The following is a 15,962-nucleotide window of genomic DNA, read 5'->3' as shown; positions in this document are numbered from 1 at the left end:
TCCTCTTGCAGGAGTCCCGGCTCAGAGCTCAGCCCACCTCACGGGCCACCAGCGCAGAGACGTGACCACGAGCTGAGAGTGTTCCCGCGAGGGGGCTGCCTTTTGAACACGGGGTCGGGGCAGCTCGTCTCGGAGAAGCCCGGAGACACAGGACGCAGACCCAAGGACAGAGCAGCAGGAAACACCGGACGTCGTGTGGGCGCGTGAGCCCTGGGCACAGAGCCACGCCCCACACGCTGGGATCAGAGCGTGAACCCCGGGCACAGAGCCGCGCCCCGCACGCTGGGATCAGAGCGTGAGCCCCAGGCACAAAGCCATGCCCCACACGCTGGGATCAGAGCGTGAACCCCGGGCACAGAGCCGCGCCCCGCACGCTGGGATCGGAGCGTGAGCCCCTGGCACAGAGCCACGCCCCACACGCTGGGATCGGAGCGTGAGCCCCGGGCACAGAGCCACGCCCCACACGCTGGGATCGGAGCGTGAGCCCCGGGCACAGAGCCGCGCCCCGCACGCTGGGATCGGAGCGTGAGCCCCTGGCACAGAGCCACGCCCCACACGCTGGGATCGGAGCGTGAGCCCCGGGCACAGAGCCACGCCCCACACGCTGGGATCAGAGCGTGAACCCCGGGCACAGAGCCACGCCCCACACGCTGGGATCGGAGCGTGAACCCCGGGCACAGAGCCGCGCCCCACACGCTGGGATCGGAGCGTGAGCCCCGGGCACAGAGCCACGCCCCACACGCTGGGATCGGAGCGTGAACCCCGGGCACAGAGCCACGCCCCGCACGCTGGGATCGGAGCGTGAACCCCGGGCACAGAGCCACGCCCCGCACGAACCCCGGGCACAGAGCCACGCCCCGCACGCTGGGATCAGAGCGTGAACCCCGGGCACAGAGCCACGCCCCGCACGCTGGGATCAGAGCGTGAACCCCGGGCACAGAGCCGTGCCCCACACGCTGGGATCGGAGCGTGAACCCCGGGCACAGAGCTGCGCCCCGCACGCTGGGATCGGAGCGTGAGCCCCGGGCACAGAGCCGCGCCCCGCACGCTGGGATCGGAGCGTGAGCCCCGGGCACAGAGCCGCGCCCCGCACGCTGGGATCGGAGCGTGAGCCCCGGGCACAGAGCCACGCCCCACACGCTGGGATCAGAGCGTGAACCCCGGGCACAGAGCCGCGCCCCGCACGCTGGGATCAGAGCGTGAGCCCCAGGCACAAAGCCATGCCCCGCACACTCAGATCGGGAAGGCAGGCTGTTTGCAGAGCTGGGACAGGGAAACGGAGAGGGTGGGAAGCACTTCATGTGACGCAAGAAGGAAGAACCCAGGTCTTGTCGGCAGGGAACCGCGCCCCGGGAAGAGGCTCAGGTGAGAGAGACTTTCGGGGTCGTCCTGGGCGATGCAGGAGCGTGAGCCCTGGAAGCTGGACGGGGACCCCAGGGACAGAAGAGGAGGGGAGGCAGTGTGGCCCCTGGAAGCCAAGGAGACAAACAGACAGCTGTCCTGACCCCCAGCCGCTGAGAGGAGAACCGGAGAAGGACGAGCAAATGAGCAAAAAGCCAGCAGTGAGGACGTGGCCCACGGCTTCCCCAGTGCACCGTCCTCAGCACAGCAGTGAGGACGTGGCCCACGGCTTCCCCAGTGCACCGTCCTCAGCACAGCAGCGAGGACGTGGCCCACGGCTTCCCCAGTGCACCGTCCTCAGCACAGCAGTGAGGACGTGGCCCACGGCTTCCCCAGTGCACCGTCCTCAGCACAGCAGTGAGGACGTGGCCCACGGCTTCCCCAGTGCACCGTCCTCAGCACAGCAGCGAGGACGTGGCCCACGGCTTCCCCAGTGCACCGTCCTCAGCACAGCAGTGAGGACGTGGCCCACGGCTTCCCCAGTGCACCGTCCTCAGCACAGCGGCCGGCCGGCCCCCAGCCTGGCTCGGGCATCACAACACCTCTGTGAAGCCGTCTGACGGGTCACGTCAAGGCAGGATGAACAGGCGTGGGGGACGGACACAGACTCAGGAAAAGGGAGTTCTCTGCTGAGATCACACGGCCGTCAAACGGCAGAACCAGGATCCATGTCCAAGTCTTTGACCCCAAATCCTGCGTTTTGTCCCGTCCACCGGGGGGGGGGGACCACAACCATCAGGAGGTTTTTCTCTACGTCCACGAAACCCGAAGTTTTTCTGAGGTTTGCACGGCCCCCAAGATGATGGATTGACGAGAATGCACAAGAGTCACTGAGCCGGTGACAAATGGGACCCATCAGCACAGAGGACCCGGGTCCAGACAGGGCCCTGGAGGTCTGTGGGCAGGACCAGCTGCTGAGAACAGCCCCGTCCCTGCAGGAGCCAATCTGCCCGGGCGAGAACAGAGGTCCCTCATTCAGCAGAGCAACTCAAGAATGGCTGTCAGATGATGTGACAAGAAGAGACTTGAAACTGACTGCAATGTTTCAAGAGAGACATCGGCCAAGATCAAAGTGATTAGGAAAATTCAGCAAAAAAAATCCTAAAAGAGCAGAGAAGTCATTTTTTTAACCAAGAAGAGGAACGCTCCTTTGTCACTGAAACAAGGGCATTTTCCATTCTTTCCCACCAAAAACAATGTGAAAAGAGAAAGGTCAGCTCGAGGAAGGGAAGAGACGCCGTCAGACAAGGGACGCCGTCCCGAATCCCACACTCTGGCACCCAGAACTGGGTTTGCTGGGAAACACCGTGGAACCCCTTTCTCCCACTAACAATCGGTTTAACCAGTGGTGGTCAGCCTGGTCCCTACCACCCCCTAGTGGTGGTCAGCCTGGTCCCTGCCGCCCCCTAGTGGTGGTCAGCCTGGTCCCTGCCGCCCCCTAGTGGTGGTCAGCCTGGTCCCTGCCGCCCCCTAGTGGTGGTCAGCCTGGTCCCTGCCGCCCACTAGGGGGCGCTCCAGCTTTCATGGTGGGCGGTAGTGGAGCAACCAAAGTATAAATAAAAAGATAGATTTAACTATAGTAAGTTGTTGTATGAAGATTTATCCTGCCAAACTTAGTGAAAATTGACATAAAGTACTTGGTAAGTAATTATTATTATATGCTTTAACTTGCTGTAGCTCCGCCTTATAAATTTTATAAAGTAAAGTTACTTCCCTACTTTATAAATCACCATGACTGTGGAACCAGTGGGTGGTTAGAAAATTTTATTACCAACAGAGATACAAAGTGGGCAGTAAGTATAAAAAGGTTGACTACCCCTGGGTTAAATTATAAGTGTGCACTATTTAACCTGAGTGAACGGGCAAACTTTCCAAAGCACCCACCTGCGTCCAGGGCTTTCTGCTTCACTCCTGATTTGTTCTAGAGACCACGGAAATGCCCGCTGGCCCCGTGCGAAGCCCCCTCGGGGGATGGACACCCCACACACTGAACACAAGCGTACCACCATCCACAGTTCCCCCTCCCGGAACCAGCCGCGACCACTGAGCCTCGGAACACGTCCCAGAGTCGGAAGGAAACAGCCACGTCCGAGAACGCCTCTGGCTCGGTGACGGCACAGGCCCAGGAGCCAGAACACCTGCCTCCTCGCGGGAAAGTAAACGAGCAGGGCCCAGGAAACCCTCGCCCGCGACTCCGCCCCTGTGGGAAGCGGGTCAGCCGCGTCGGTACCAGACTAGAAAACCCTCGCCTGCGACTCCGCCCCCGTGGGAAGCGGGTCAGCCGCGTCGGCACCAGACTAGAAAACCCTCGCCCGTGACTCCGCCCCCGTGGGAAGTGGGTCGGCCGCGTCGGTACCAGACTAGAAAACCCTCGCCCGTGACTCCGCCCCCGTGGGAAGCGGGTCAGCCGCGTGGGCACCAGACTAGAAAACCCTCGCTGTGACTCCGCCCCCGTGGGAAGTGGGTCGGCCGCGTCGGCACCAGACTAGAAAACCCTCGCCCGTGACTCCGCCCCCGTGGGAAGTGGGTCGGCCGCGTCGGCACCAGACTAGAAAACCCTCGCCCGTGACTCCGCCCCCGTGGGAAGTGGGTCGGCCGCGTCGGCACCAGACTAGAAAACCCTCGCCCGCGACTCCGCCCCGTGGGAAGTGGGTCGGCCGCGTCGGCACCAGACTAGAAAACCCTCGCCCGCAACTCCGCCCCCGTGGGAAGCGGGTCGGCCGCGTCGGTACCAGACTAGAAAACCCTCGCCCGCGACTCCGCCCCCGTGGGAAGCGGGTCAGCCGGGTCGGCACCAGACTCCCGCTCCATCCGTCGGGAAGCCGAGCTGCTTTGAACACGCGCTGTTCCCCTATCTGGCTATTTTACGCGTCTGTGTCTGTGCGTGAGAAGACAGCCTTCTGCCCAGAATGCCGGGGTCTGGGCCTTGGACCGGTTCACTGGATTATATTATTCCATATCCCTGTTGCTTTCCGCAGTGGCCTTGACACACCGCAGATTTCATCAGGGTTACGCCACCTTCACAACCCAACTTACACCTTCCTGCTCCAGGTGACCGCTTCCGGGGCTTGAACTCAAACCTGCCCACTCAGGACAGTTCAGATCCCTGTCCCCGCCCTGGTCCCACCTGTCCCCTGGGGTCGGTACAGAGAGTGTTTCCCCCAACACGGCAAAGACACCTGTTTCTAGAGGTTGGTCTGCTATAAGGACTGCTTTTCCGATATGATTATCAGCCAATTTCACTCACTCCGATCTATGTTCTAATCGGTCATTAAGAATTCATAAGTCCACCTTGATCAGATTATTTCCACTGGTGCTTTCTCAGGGGGCACCGTAGCTGGCTTCTGGGTTCCCCTGCCCATGGAGGCGTTGGCCCGGCTGTGGGTGTCACTGTGGGGTGAACCAGAACTCGCAAAGCGTGTCCTCGCGGAACGACAGGCGTGCTTTGAGACACTAGAGAAAAGTCTCTACGGAGGCAGAATGTACAATCTTGGACGCCGTGTGGGGACTGATGGGAAAACCGAGCCGGCAGAGCTCGGAGCAAACACGGGGGCTGGCGCGGCGTTGAGGGGAGCTCACAGCTCCGAAGACGGTGGGTCCACACTAACGAATTCTTTCTGTTTTTAAATCTCCACTCGCTGTCCTCTAATTTTAAGTCCAGTTAAACATCTTTGGATTTCTGACTAATCATGCCAGTTCCTCCTTCTTAGTAAACCGATCCTCTGGGTATCTCTGGAAGGAACGTTAAGAAGCATTCCTAAAATCCAACAGGATGTCACTTGACAGGGGAGACTCAATCCAGTTAGTTTAAACATGACAAGTAAAACTTTTGCTTAAACCAATGCCACCCGGTACTGACCCAGGAACTGTCCCAGTAACGGGATGTGTGAGAATGGGACCCGGCATCCGCCAGGAATCAAATCTGAGGTTCAGTTGGGTTTCTCTTCCACCCGTCCCCAAAAGAACACATTCGTGAACCCCAAATGACAACAATAATGTCCACGAGTTCACTCACCTTGATTATTACCCTCTCTCTCACTCTGTCTCGCTATCTTTTTAACGTCTACAGACCTTAAGCTTGCAGGCTTGACCTGCAGTTTTTATTGGTACCTGTAAAGAGGATCCCTGCCATGTGGGTGCTTCTCTCCCCCCCCCAGCCTCTAATTACACCCCCAAATCCCTCGGGTATAAGAGCGACTTACCTTCGAGGTCATCCTGGTAGATCACGATTTCTTTATCTCCCTCCAAGTGGACGGCTGCAGAGAGAAAGGCTGAGGCTCAATCTGACGTCCAACGTTCGAGAAGCACAAGGTGCCATCGCCTTCGTGACGATGGTCACAGCACGTGACTGCCCTGAAGAACTCAGAGCTGGCACTGGAAACGGTCCGAACGGTATTCGGTGCCTCAGCTCTCTGTACTGGACTTGAGAGGCCACCCAGGGAAGGGAGGCCCAGCGGCTCACGTACGACCAGAACCCAGGGTCCAATCCCACTAAGGAATCTGCAGCGTGAAATTTAAAATCTCACAATGGACTGGCTTGGTTTCAACACCTTTTAAGTTTCGTTACGTGTTGAAATTATATCATCAAGGGACTAAGAAAAGTCTAATTCTGCACCGATTTAACTGGACTTCAGTGGAGAGCAAGAAAAAGCTGCCGCCCGTCAAAGGACGTTCGTGGGGACCTCGAGATGCCGCTGCCCTGGCCAGCCCCTGACAACGTTTCAAGGGTCCTCGGCCACCGGGGTCAAGAAAGAGCAGATCACACAGCACGGCCCCCAGGTTCCCGGGAAGAGCTGGGACGTGCCACCTTAGCGACCTACCTTGTAGCCTTCTGAGGTCCACAGGGTCGAGGGCAGCCACGGCCTCCGAGGGCCGGGACGGACGGCTGACGCCGGCGTTGTTGACCGCCCTCACGCGGAACGTGTAGGACCGCCCTTCAAACAGGCCGGTGACGGGGTATTTGCAGATTTTCACAGGCGAGTCATTGCACTGAACCCAGTTGTTGGTTCCCACTTCACATCTTCAAACCAAAGAGAGCAGAGGACAACACTGGGACCAGGCTGACGAGTATAGACGGGCATACACATAACGACACGCACAGAATGTGTAACAACTACAGCAGGAAACACTCTCCCATGGGTAAGATCAATGCCATCAAAACACTGATTTAAGTCCCTGGCCGGTTGGCTCAGTGGTAGAGCATTGGTCCGGAGTGTGGAAGTCCTGGGTTTGATTCCCAGCCAGGGCACACAGGAGACACGCCCATCTGCTTCTCCACCCTTCCCCCCCCCCTTCCTCTCTGTCTCTCTCTTCCCCTCCCGCAGCCGAGGCTCCATTGGAGCAAAGATGGCCCGGGCGCTGGGGACGGCTCTGTGGCCTCTGCCTCAGGTGCTAGAATGACTCCGGTTGCAACAGAGCAACACCCCAGATGGGCAGAGCATTTCCCCCTGGTGGGCATGCTGGGTGGATCCCTGTCAGGCGCATGCAGAAGTCTGTCTCTTCCTCCCCTTCTCTCACTAAATTAAAAAAATAAAATAAAATAAACACTGATTTACACAAACAGTATAAATAAGGCAGCTCCATAGGAAATATATACCCCTGAGCCTTTATGATTCAGAGGCTAAGATCAGTCCCTGACTTCAAACACACTGGAAAAATCTGTCCTGCAAATGTCACTTCAGACCCATTCTTGGTGGTTCTTGAACAACTCACATCACAAATCCCAGGGTGCCCTCCACCCCCACCCTGGCCACTCCGCTGCCCAGGCTGAGGAAGGACATTGCCCGGAGGCTTCCTGACCACGGAGCCGAGAGCCAGCATCCCCTGAGGGGCCGGCTCACTGTCCACACCAACAATGGTAAGATGTTCTTTGCTAGCACGCTTCTCTGTGGAATTTGGAAGTCTCCTGAAATTACTAAGTCCTGACCAGAAATCTGGAAATGTAGAAAAGACTGGCCTCCCCTTTTCAAAGGCTAAGATACTTAAATGCCGACACCCCGCACCCAGCCCCCACGGGAGAGAACAGGGAGTGGAGAAAGTCGGTCTCTCAGAGAAGTTCGGGTCAGGGTTGCATATTCGCTGTAGAAAACCCACTCTCTTTTCCCCTGATTGTTCAGAATTGTTCGTGAAGGCGCTCTGGCCCACGCGTGCTAGCCGGCTGCAGCCGGGTTCTGGGTTCCTGTCGTCTCAGTGAGGCCGAAGGGGGACTGACCGAGAAGGGCGTGAGACCGCGCTTGGCCAGATGGTTGGGAAAATCACCAAATGTCACAGCGGAGTGGGAAACAGCCTTTGTTTTGTTTTCGGGGGTGGGGGGGGTTGTATTGTTTTTATTCAAAGGACACCCTGAAGGACCCCGACCCCGGTGCGGACCTGACTCCAGCATTTCAAAACGTTACCCTGACATGAGCATTGTAGCTAAACCAGCAGCTTTCTTGGGGTGAAGAACACTTACTCCACAGAATGCCCAAAACCAAACTGATTGGCATTTTCCTCAAAGAAACCAGCTTCTGTCGCTGTGTTGTATGCATATAAGACCTTAAATTCCCACCCAGAACCATCTGCTTATAGCCCAGTAGCTTGCACCCTTCCGTCTAACTCCTGAACTCATCTCCTTGACTGCCATTTCTGTCAGTGACTGGCATGTCTATTTGAGGCATAAGTCGCAGGCCCGGGCACTTTGGTGTCTCTGCTCTGCCCGTCCTGGGCGGGGGCCCCTCTCCAAGTGAGGGACATGGCAGCGTCGCCCTCGTCGGGTTTAATGACCTACGTGTCAGTTATTATCTCGGAGAAGAATCCCCACATTATGTGGATGCCTTTCCCTTGGAAACAGGAGGAACGCTCTATCCAGAAGAGAAGAACAGCTACAGGTCACCAGGCCGGTCTCATCCTCCAGGGGGAGGGACAGGGCTGAACGTGACCCTCCTCGGCCAGGCCTGTCTCCAGCCCGGGCCAGACCCTCAGCAGGACCACAAACCCGCTCAGAGCGTGTCTGGAGAAGCTCATGGGAGGGACAGCAGGTGCCAAACAGGCACCACGACTCCCACGGCAACAGTGCCGTCTAGGGCGGTGTCTACACCGAGCCCTGCCCGTTTGCTGAGACTCACCAGGTCTCAGGAGCGTTAAATAACCACATAGCGAGAACCGAGAGCCCATCGGGAATGGAGTCGTGAACTTGAGTTTGGAAAAAGTATCCTAACACATTGTCCACAACCATATCCATCCCAGGAATGTTTCCATCCTTGAAAGAACGCAACGGACACTCACCGGTCAATGAAGTAGCCGATGACGGGGCCCTGGGTGGTCGTGTTGGGCGGCTTCCAGGTGACAATGACGTAGTCTCGGTTGGCATCACGACACTGCACGTCCATGGGCGCTCCGGGAGCCCCCGTCACCAGTGGGTCAGCGTCTGGGGGGCAAGGGAGGGACAGGGGCCACGATGAAAGTCACTGGACTGGGGACATTTTAAAGCCTGTTGACAACGTTCTTCAGCCGAGACTCCGGTTGCCTGACTGAACCCCCATCTCATCCTCACACCCAGGGACAGGACTATGTGACCGTGATGGGTTGGTGACCAGAAATGTACACAAATTCACGAGTTAAACTCAAAACCTCCTATCCCCTATGCCAGGCGTAGTCAACCTTTTTATACCTACCACCCACTTCTGTATCTCTGTTAGTAGTAACATTTTCTAACCGCCCACTGGTTCCACAATCATGGTGATTTATAAAGTAGGGAAGTAACTTTACTTTATAAAATTTATAAAGCAGAGTTACAGCAAGTTAAAGCACATAATAATAATTACTTACCAAGTACTTTGGCAGAATAAATCTTTATAAAACAACTTACTATAGTTAAATCTATCTTTTTATTTATACTTTGGTTGCTCGGCTACCGCCCACCATGGAAGCTGGAGCGCCCACTAGGGGGCGGTAGGGACCAGGTTGACCACCACTAGGGGGCGGTAGGGACCAGGTTGACCACTGGTCTACGCCATGCTCCACTCTATGAGTTTTCACAGCTGGACCCAAAGGTAACGTTTACTCTCTCCTGAGAACGGATGGTCCCCCGACTGCGTGACGTCAAAAACCCACAGAGGAGTCAACAATAATAATGTGGTCTTTTTAGCACCCGGGAAATAGGACCTTGGATGCGTTTATATTGTATTTCAAAGTCCTCAGAAAATTTGAAGACTTCGAATTTTGTTTTGTTTTCTGACATGTTGTGAGCAAACGTTTGGGTCCATCCCACATCCAGCCACTCTGCCACAGCTGGTCTGTGACCTTGGGGCTGGCCTGTGACCTTGGGGCTGGCCTGTGACCTTGGGGCAGGAGGTCCTGTTCTGAATGTTTAATTACAGTGGGAAGAAGACCGCCAGTGCTGCCCAGAGAGTCAGGACACTGACCGTTTCGCCTCCTCGTCTGAAACCTGGGTTTTCCCAGAACCTGGGCTCAGATGCGCCCCGAGCAGGCAGCTTCCTGCTCCAGTCTCCTCAGCACAGTGAAAGCTAAGGCTCTCCTGACATGGGAGACCCTGAGGGAGGTGCCCCCCCACACGCAGCCCAGGGCCCCGCGAGGGGAGCCCCAGCTGCCCCGCCCTGCGCCCCCAACCCTCCACGTCTTCCCTTGAAAAGGACAGAACAAGGACATTTCCTAACAAAACTGGGATAGGAATCAATGACTGCAGATGTGTGTACACATATCCACACAGGAACACTGTATATAATACATATAATTTTACCCATGTATATATCTATGTATCCATTTTATATACCAGATATGTATCTGTGTGATAGATACATATACACACATATCCCTATTTACACACACCTATGTACGGCAGGCATTTATATGTACTACAGAAATATACACAACATAGCAGTGCTTCTGTCTGTGAGATACATATAGAATGCCTGACACCGTGCCTGGTGCATCGTGAATCGTTTTCCTTTCCACAGAAGAGGACACTCTGTGGTCTGCGAGAGGACACGGGCACGCCACCCAGACAGAGAGTCTCCGCGGGGACCGCTCACACTCCGAGCACGCGGCTCACAGGAGGCGGCGGGGACAGCAGCAGCCGCCACGGCCGCACCCTCGTCCCTCCCTGCTGAGCACGTCCAGAGGCAGCCGGAGAGGGAGCGAGGACGTGCCGGTGGGCGCTCGCTGGCGTTCCCACTCCGCACCCTTGTTCCTGTGCAAACGCCCGTGAGAAGCAGCAGCTCAGCGTGCTCCCAGGTCAGAACAGCGATCTAATCCACGCCCAAGGAGCAGAGCCCCGGCTCCCACCAGTCCCCACTGAGGTCGACGGGCCTCACGGACCCACGGCTGGCTGCAGCATCCGACCCACCTCTGCCCCGTCCTTCACCCCCCCCAGGCCCAGGGCCCCCGGAACCCCCGCACCCCCCCCCCGAGCCCACCGAACCTCTGACGAACAGGAAGGCTCTGTGCTCGCTGACGCCCCCTCTGGACAGGATCCTCAAGGTGTAGAGGCCTTCGTCATCCTTGTTCAGGTGGCTGAAGGTCAGCGAGGCCTGGCCTTCCCCGAAGAACATCTTCGTCCACTGGGACTCCTTCAAGAGCACATCTGAGAGAGACGGGAAGACGGGCTCCAGGGGCCACCGCGGACACCCACGCGACCGCTGTGCACGCCGTGTCCGCACAGGGCCGCCGGGCGACCCCACCGGGTCCGAGGGTCGCTCCACACCAAGAACCACGCCCACGCGACCGCTGTGCACGCCGTGTTCGCACAGGGCAGCCGGGCAACCCCACCGGGTCTGAGAGCCGCTCCACACCAAGAACCACGCCCACGCGACCGCTGTGCACGCCGTGTCCGCACAGGGCCGCCGGGCGACCCCACCGGGTCCGAGGGTCGCTCCACACCAAGAACCCACGCCCGGGTGGACCGCTGTGCACGCCGTGTCCGCACAGGGCCGCCGGGCGACCCCACCGGGTCCGAGGGTCGCTCCACACCAAGAACCCACGCCCAGGTGGACCGCTGTACACGCTGTGTCCGCACAGGGCCGCCGGGCGACCCCACCGGGTCTGAGAGCCGCTCCACACCAAGAACCCACGCCCAGGTGGACCGCTGTACACGCTGTGTCCGCACAGGGCCGCCGGGCAACCCCACCGGGTCTGAGGGACGCTCCACACCAAGAACCACGCCCAGGCGAAGACAAGGGCGAGGACGCCCCTGCCACACGGGACAAAGGTCAGCACGGGCGAGCAACGGGACCCCAGAAGCGCTGGGCTTCCCCCACCTGGCACAATAACACGGAGGGGGCGGGGCTGTGTACACGCCTCAATTAAAAATACTCTGTTGCTAAAATGCTTCGCATTCCGATGAACTGGGTTTATCCGAAGCGCACTGGTTCCCGGGGCAGCCCTGCCTCCATCACTCTGTCCACTGACACCGTCTGAGGACATCAGCCACCAGGTGGCTCTCCGCGCATTAACTGTACTGAGTAAAAGGTATCTCCCTGCCTCTTAATGTGTGAAAGTAAGCCACAGAGAAAGGTCTCCATCGGCCTCTATTTGAATTACAAGGCCTGCAGGGACCTCGCCGGGGTGGTGAGCGTGCAGCTGCCCTTTCAGCCACGTCCCCTGTGGGCCCCAAGTCCCCAGACGGTGGGTGACAGCCCTCGGACACATGTGTCCCATTCATACGGTCCAGGGTGGGTACACACGTCCCCAGAACCCCAGGCATCTCGTCACTGGAAGAAGTCCTAACGCTGACGGCACTTCCTGGAGACATTAGAAAACTCTCCTAAAATCAATTCCTTTTGTCTCCGGAAAGGGTGACTGAGAACCTCGGAACTCACACTGGAAAGTCAATCTTAAATTAGAAGGCCAGGGCGAACGAGGCTCCCCTGGCCCCCTGCTCTCTGTCCCTCGTGCTCTGCGCCTTGGAAAATAAAAGCAGCCGTGGTCACCACAGTGGTCACGACGGCGGTCGGCTGTCACCCTTACCCCAGGGGTCACCTTCCAAGACTGAGCCCTGTTTCTTTCCTATGCACACACACATGTGGTGAAGTTTAATTCAGAAATCAGGCCCAGAGACGAAAAAAAAGTAACTAATAATAAAACAGAACAATGGTAACAATATACTGCAATAAAAGCTATAGGAATGTGTTCTCTCTCTCTCTCTCTCTCTCTCTCTCTCTCAAAACGTGGGATTGTACTGTGCTCAAGTTTTCATTTAAGGGGAGCACCTTCCGGCTTCTCTTTGGCGTAACCTAACTGCCAGCGTCACCACCCCTGGGCTTTGGGGCTGCGATTCAGGACGATGAGGGCGCTGAGCACCAGCCCTGGGACCCGTGACCAGTACCTGCTCGCCGAGCGGGTTGCTAAGTGACCCCTGGGCAGGGAGAGCTCACACGGGCAGAGGGTTCGGTCACGTCCTGGCAGGGGGCAGCAGGACGGTGAGGGCGCTGAGCACCAGCCCTGGGACCCGTGACCAGTACCTGCTCGCGAGCAGGTTGCTGAGTGACCCCCGGGCAGGGAGAGCTCACACGGGCAGAGGGTTCGGTCACGTCCTGGCAGGAGGCAGGACAGTGTGAGATTTCATCGGGCCACTCAGAGCAGCGGCCGATTGAAAAGTTAGGGATTGTTTACTTCTGGAATTTTCCATTTGCTATTTCTGGACCGTGCTTCCACGGAACGTTGGAAGGAGAAACGGCAGATAAGGAAGGACCGCTGTGTTCTCTTCCGACAGAAAGTCACGGTCCTCAGGCCCCCAGCACCCCCCCTGCGCAGCCATGTGTGCCCAGGGCCTGTTCTCCTGGCTCCGACCTCCGTGCGGAGCACACAGACCCTCCCCCCAGCTGCTGGGAGCCTCCCCTCCGTCCACCCACCCGCCCGTAATCTGTCTTCACGCCACACCTGTGCTCCCGGGGAACCGGGCCGGCACGCACAGCAGGGCCATGTTTTTGGCCAAGGATCGCGACCGGTTCTGGGCCGTCTCCAGCACTGTGCACCAACCCCGCTCTACGACATCGCTTCTTTCCCCCGGGGATGACCAAGGTGCTGGGGCGGGAAGGGCCCGGGGTCTCTGCCACTCTGCATGGGTCAGGTCCTGACCACAGAACGCCGCTGCCTTTAGGGGCCGAGCCCAGGGGAGGGCAGGCACATCCCCGCGTACAGTGCGCACACAGAACCACCCCTGGGACAGGCGGGGCGCACAGTGGCGAGGAACCCGGAGCCTGAGCTGGAGCGCCGGGGCCACGCCAGCACCGCCGGGCCCACACCAGCACCTCCAGGCCCACGCCAGCACCTCCAGGCCCACGCCAGCACCGCCCTTCCCTGGGAGGAGCCCGGAGGTGCCCTTCGCTCCCGCCTGTACCGGGGGTGGAGGCCGCCCTCTCCAAGTCCCCGTGAGCACTGAGCGTCACGCTCAGAGCACAGCCCGCCCCCGACACACGCTAACACGTTAACTCGCTCTCCTTTCTGGATCAGCGAGAGCCTCGTTCGAGAGCTATGGGAATCTCTGGTGACGTGTTCACTTCAGGCTCGCCCTGACCCTCCGCTGGCTCTGCCCCCTGCAGCCACCTCCGCGGAAAGAGGAAAGAAAGTCAACACTGAAGTTGACAGTCGTTCCGCCCAAACGTGGCCGAGCTCAAGCTCCCAGGGCACGGGGAGGGCAGGGAGCTGAGGGCGTCGCTCACCGTCCCGGTACCACTCCACCCGGGGGGCGTCGCTCACCGTCCCGGTACCACTCCACCCGGGGGGGCCGTCACTCACCGTCCCGGTACCACTCCACCCGGGGGGGCCGTCACTCACCGTCCCGGTACCACTCCACCCGGGGGGCCGTCGCGGTGGGGGCGTCGCTCACCGTCCCGGTACCACTCCGCCCGGGGACGTCACTCACCGTCCCGGTACCACTCCGCCCGGGGGGCGTCGCTCACCGTCCCGGTACCACTCCACCCGGGGGGGCCGTCACTCACCGTCCCGGTACCACTCCACCCGGGGGGGCCGTCACTCACCGTCCCGGTACCACTCCACCCGGGGGGGCGTCGCTCACCGTCCCGGTACCACTCCACCCGGGGGGGCGTCGCTCACCGTCCCGGTACCACTCCACCCGGGGGGGCCGTCACTCACCGTCCCGGTACCACTCCGCCCGGGGGGCCGTCGCGGTGGGGGCGTCGCTCACCGTCCCGGTACCACTCCACCCGGGGGGCGTCGCTCACCGTCCCGGTACCACTCCACCCGGGGGGGCCGTCACTCACCGTCCCGGTACCACTCCACCCGGGGGGGGCCGTCACTCACCGTCCCGGTACCACTCCACCCGGGGGGGCCGTCACTCACCGTCCCGGTACCACTCCACCCGGGGCTGCACCCGCTTCAGGTCCGGCGTCACCAGCAGCGTGCACTTGAGCGTGACGGTCTCGCCTTCTCTCCGGAAGGTGACCCCGAATTTCTCCAGAAACTGGACATCGAAGTGCATGTGCGGAACCACCGATGGTAGGGGCACTGCAGAGAGGACAGGGACAGTCACGGGGGGCAGGGCCGTCCGAGCACACACGCCGGGCCATCCGAGCACACATGTGCCCCTCCCGGGGTCTCTGCACAGGGGACAGGGACAGTCACGGGGGCAGGGCCGTCCGAGCACACGTGTGCCCCTCCCGGGGTCTCTGGAGCACGGGCCACAGTGCATTCACCAACAGAACATCACTTGTGACTGCAGAGCCCTGAACCAGCTCGATCCAGGGGCCCCAACCCCATTACACCTCAAGCATCCATTGTTGGGGGTCAGACAGGCAAGGATGTTTCAGAAGGAAATCTACTGTGATTTCTTTTTTAAACCTGTGATTTATAAACACAGGCACTCGGGGGAAATCTTAGAAACAGCTGTGAACGGTGACTTCTGAGACCCTGTCCTGCGTCCTCACGGGGGCCATCCTCCACGTGGATCCTTTGCTGTCCGCGGGCACAGACGCAGCCTCCCCGACCCCTGTGTCAGCTGTGAATTAGTCCCACCTGCCTGCTCATGGTCTTGGACACCCCCAAGTGTTGGGGACAAGCCCTTCCAGTAAGCCCACACGGAAGGGACAGAGGATAAACTACTCTCGACGCTTGGTGGCCCGGAAAGGCTTCCCCTCGGCCGCTGGGTTGGCCGGTGCTTCCCTCACTGACCCCGGTTTGTAACATCGAGACCTCAAGTCCCAGCTGCTCTGGGAGGGTCGGGCAGCCCTGAATCGTTCCCTGGCGAGAAAGGAGTCCCGGTGACAGCGAGTGTCCCGAGTCACAGTCCCTGGGATGGCCCACCTCACCCTGGTCAGGCCGGCTTCCTGGGCCTGCTGGTCCAACACCAGCCCTGGGACTGGCCTCCCCCAGGGCCACTGCGGGTCACCAGGGGAACTGGGAGCACACCGTGACACGTGAGGGGCTCTCGGAGGGAAGGGAACAACGTGACGTGAGTGGCCGGCGGGAGGCAGAGGTGTGGGCGTGTCCGTGTGTCGGAACACAGCCCTTGACCGTCCAGGCCGCCTGGTGTCCACCCCGGGCCTGCGGCGGCCGCTCCTGACCAACGAGCGCATGGCTTTGGGGAAAATAGGAAAACGGCCCTTAAA

At 59.4% G+C, this 15,962-nt stretch overlaps 1 protein-coding gene across 1 annotated transcript in view; it reads right to left on the bottom strand.

Annotated features, from left to right (window-relative positions):
* MYOM2 (myomesin 2) overlaps positions 1 to 15,962 on the bottom strand; it is an 85,119-nt gene that overhangs the window by 42,656 nt on the left and 26,501 nt on the right. The window contains exons 9-13 of the mRNA XM_066380064.1: positions 14,698 to 14,862; positions 10,820 to 10,981; positions 8,665 to 8,806; positions 6,222 to 6,421; positions 5,604 to 5,657 (exon numbers count right to left, since the gene is read on the bottom strand). Of these exons, the coding sequence (XP_066236161.1) occupies positions 5,604 to 5,657; positions 6,222 to 6,421; positions 8,665 to 8,806; positions 10,820 to 10,981; positions 14,698 to 14,862 (723 nt within the window). The remainder of the gene's footprint in view (positions 1 to 5,603; positions 5,658 to 6,221; positions 6,422 to 8,664; positions 8,807 to 10,819; positions 10,982 to 14,697; positions 14,863 to 15,962) is intronic.

The sequence above is a fragment of the Saccopteryx leptura genome, chromosome 4 (genome assembly GCF_036850995.1).
Source record: "Saccopteryx leptura isolate mSacLep1 chromosome 4, mSacLep1_pri_phased_curated, whole genome shotgun sequence".
NCBI classification, from domain to species: domain Eukaryota; kingdom Metazoa; phylum Chordata; class Mammalia; order Chiroptera; family Emballonuridae; genus Saccopteryx; species Saccopteryx leptura.
The sequence above is the reverse complement of the archived record's forward strand: the minus strand, read 5'-3'. Positions and strand labels throughout refer to the sequence as shown.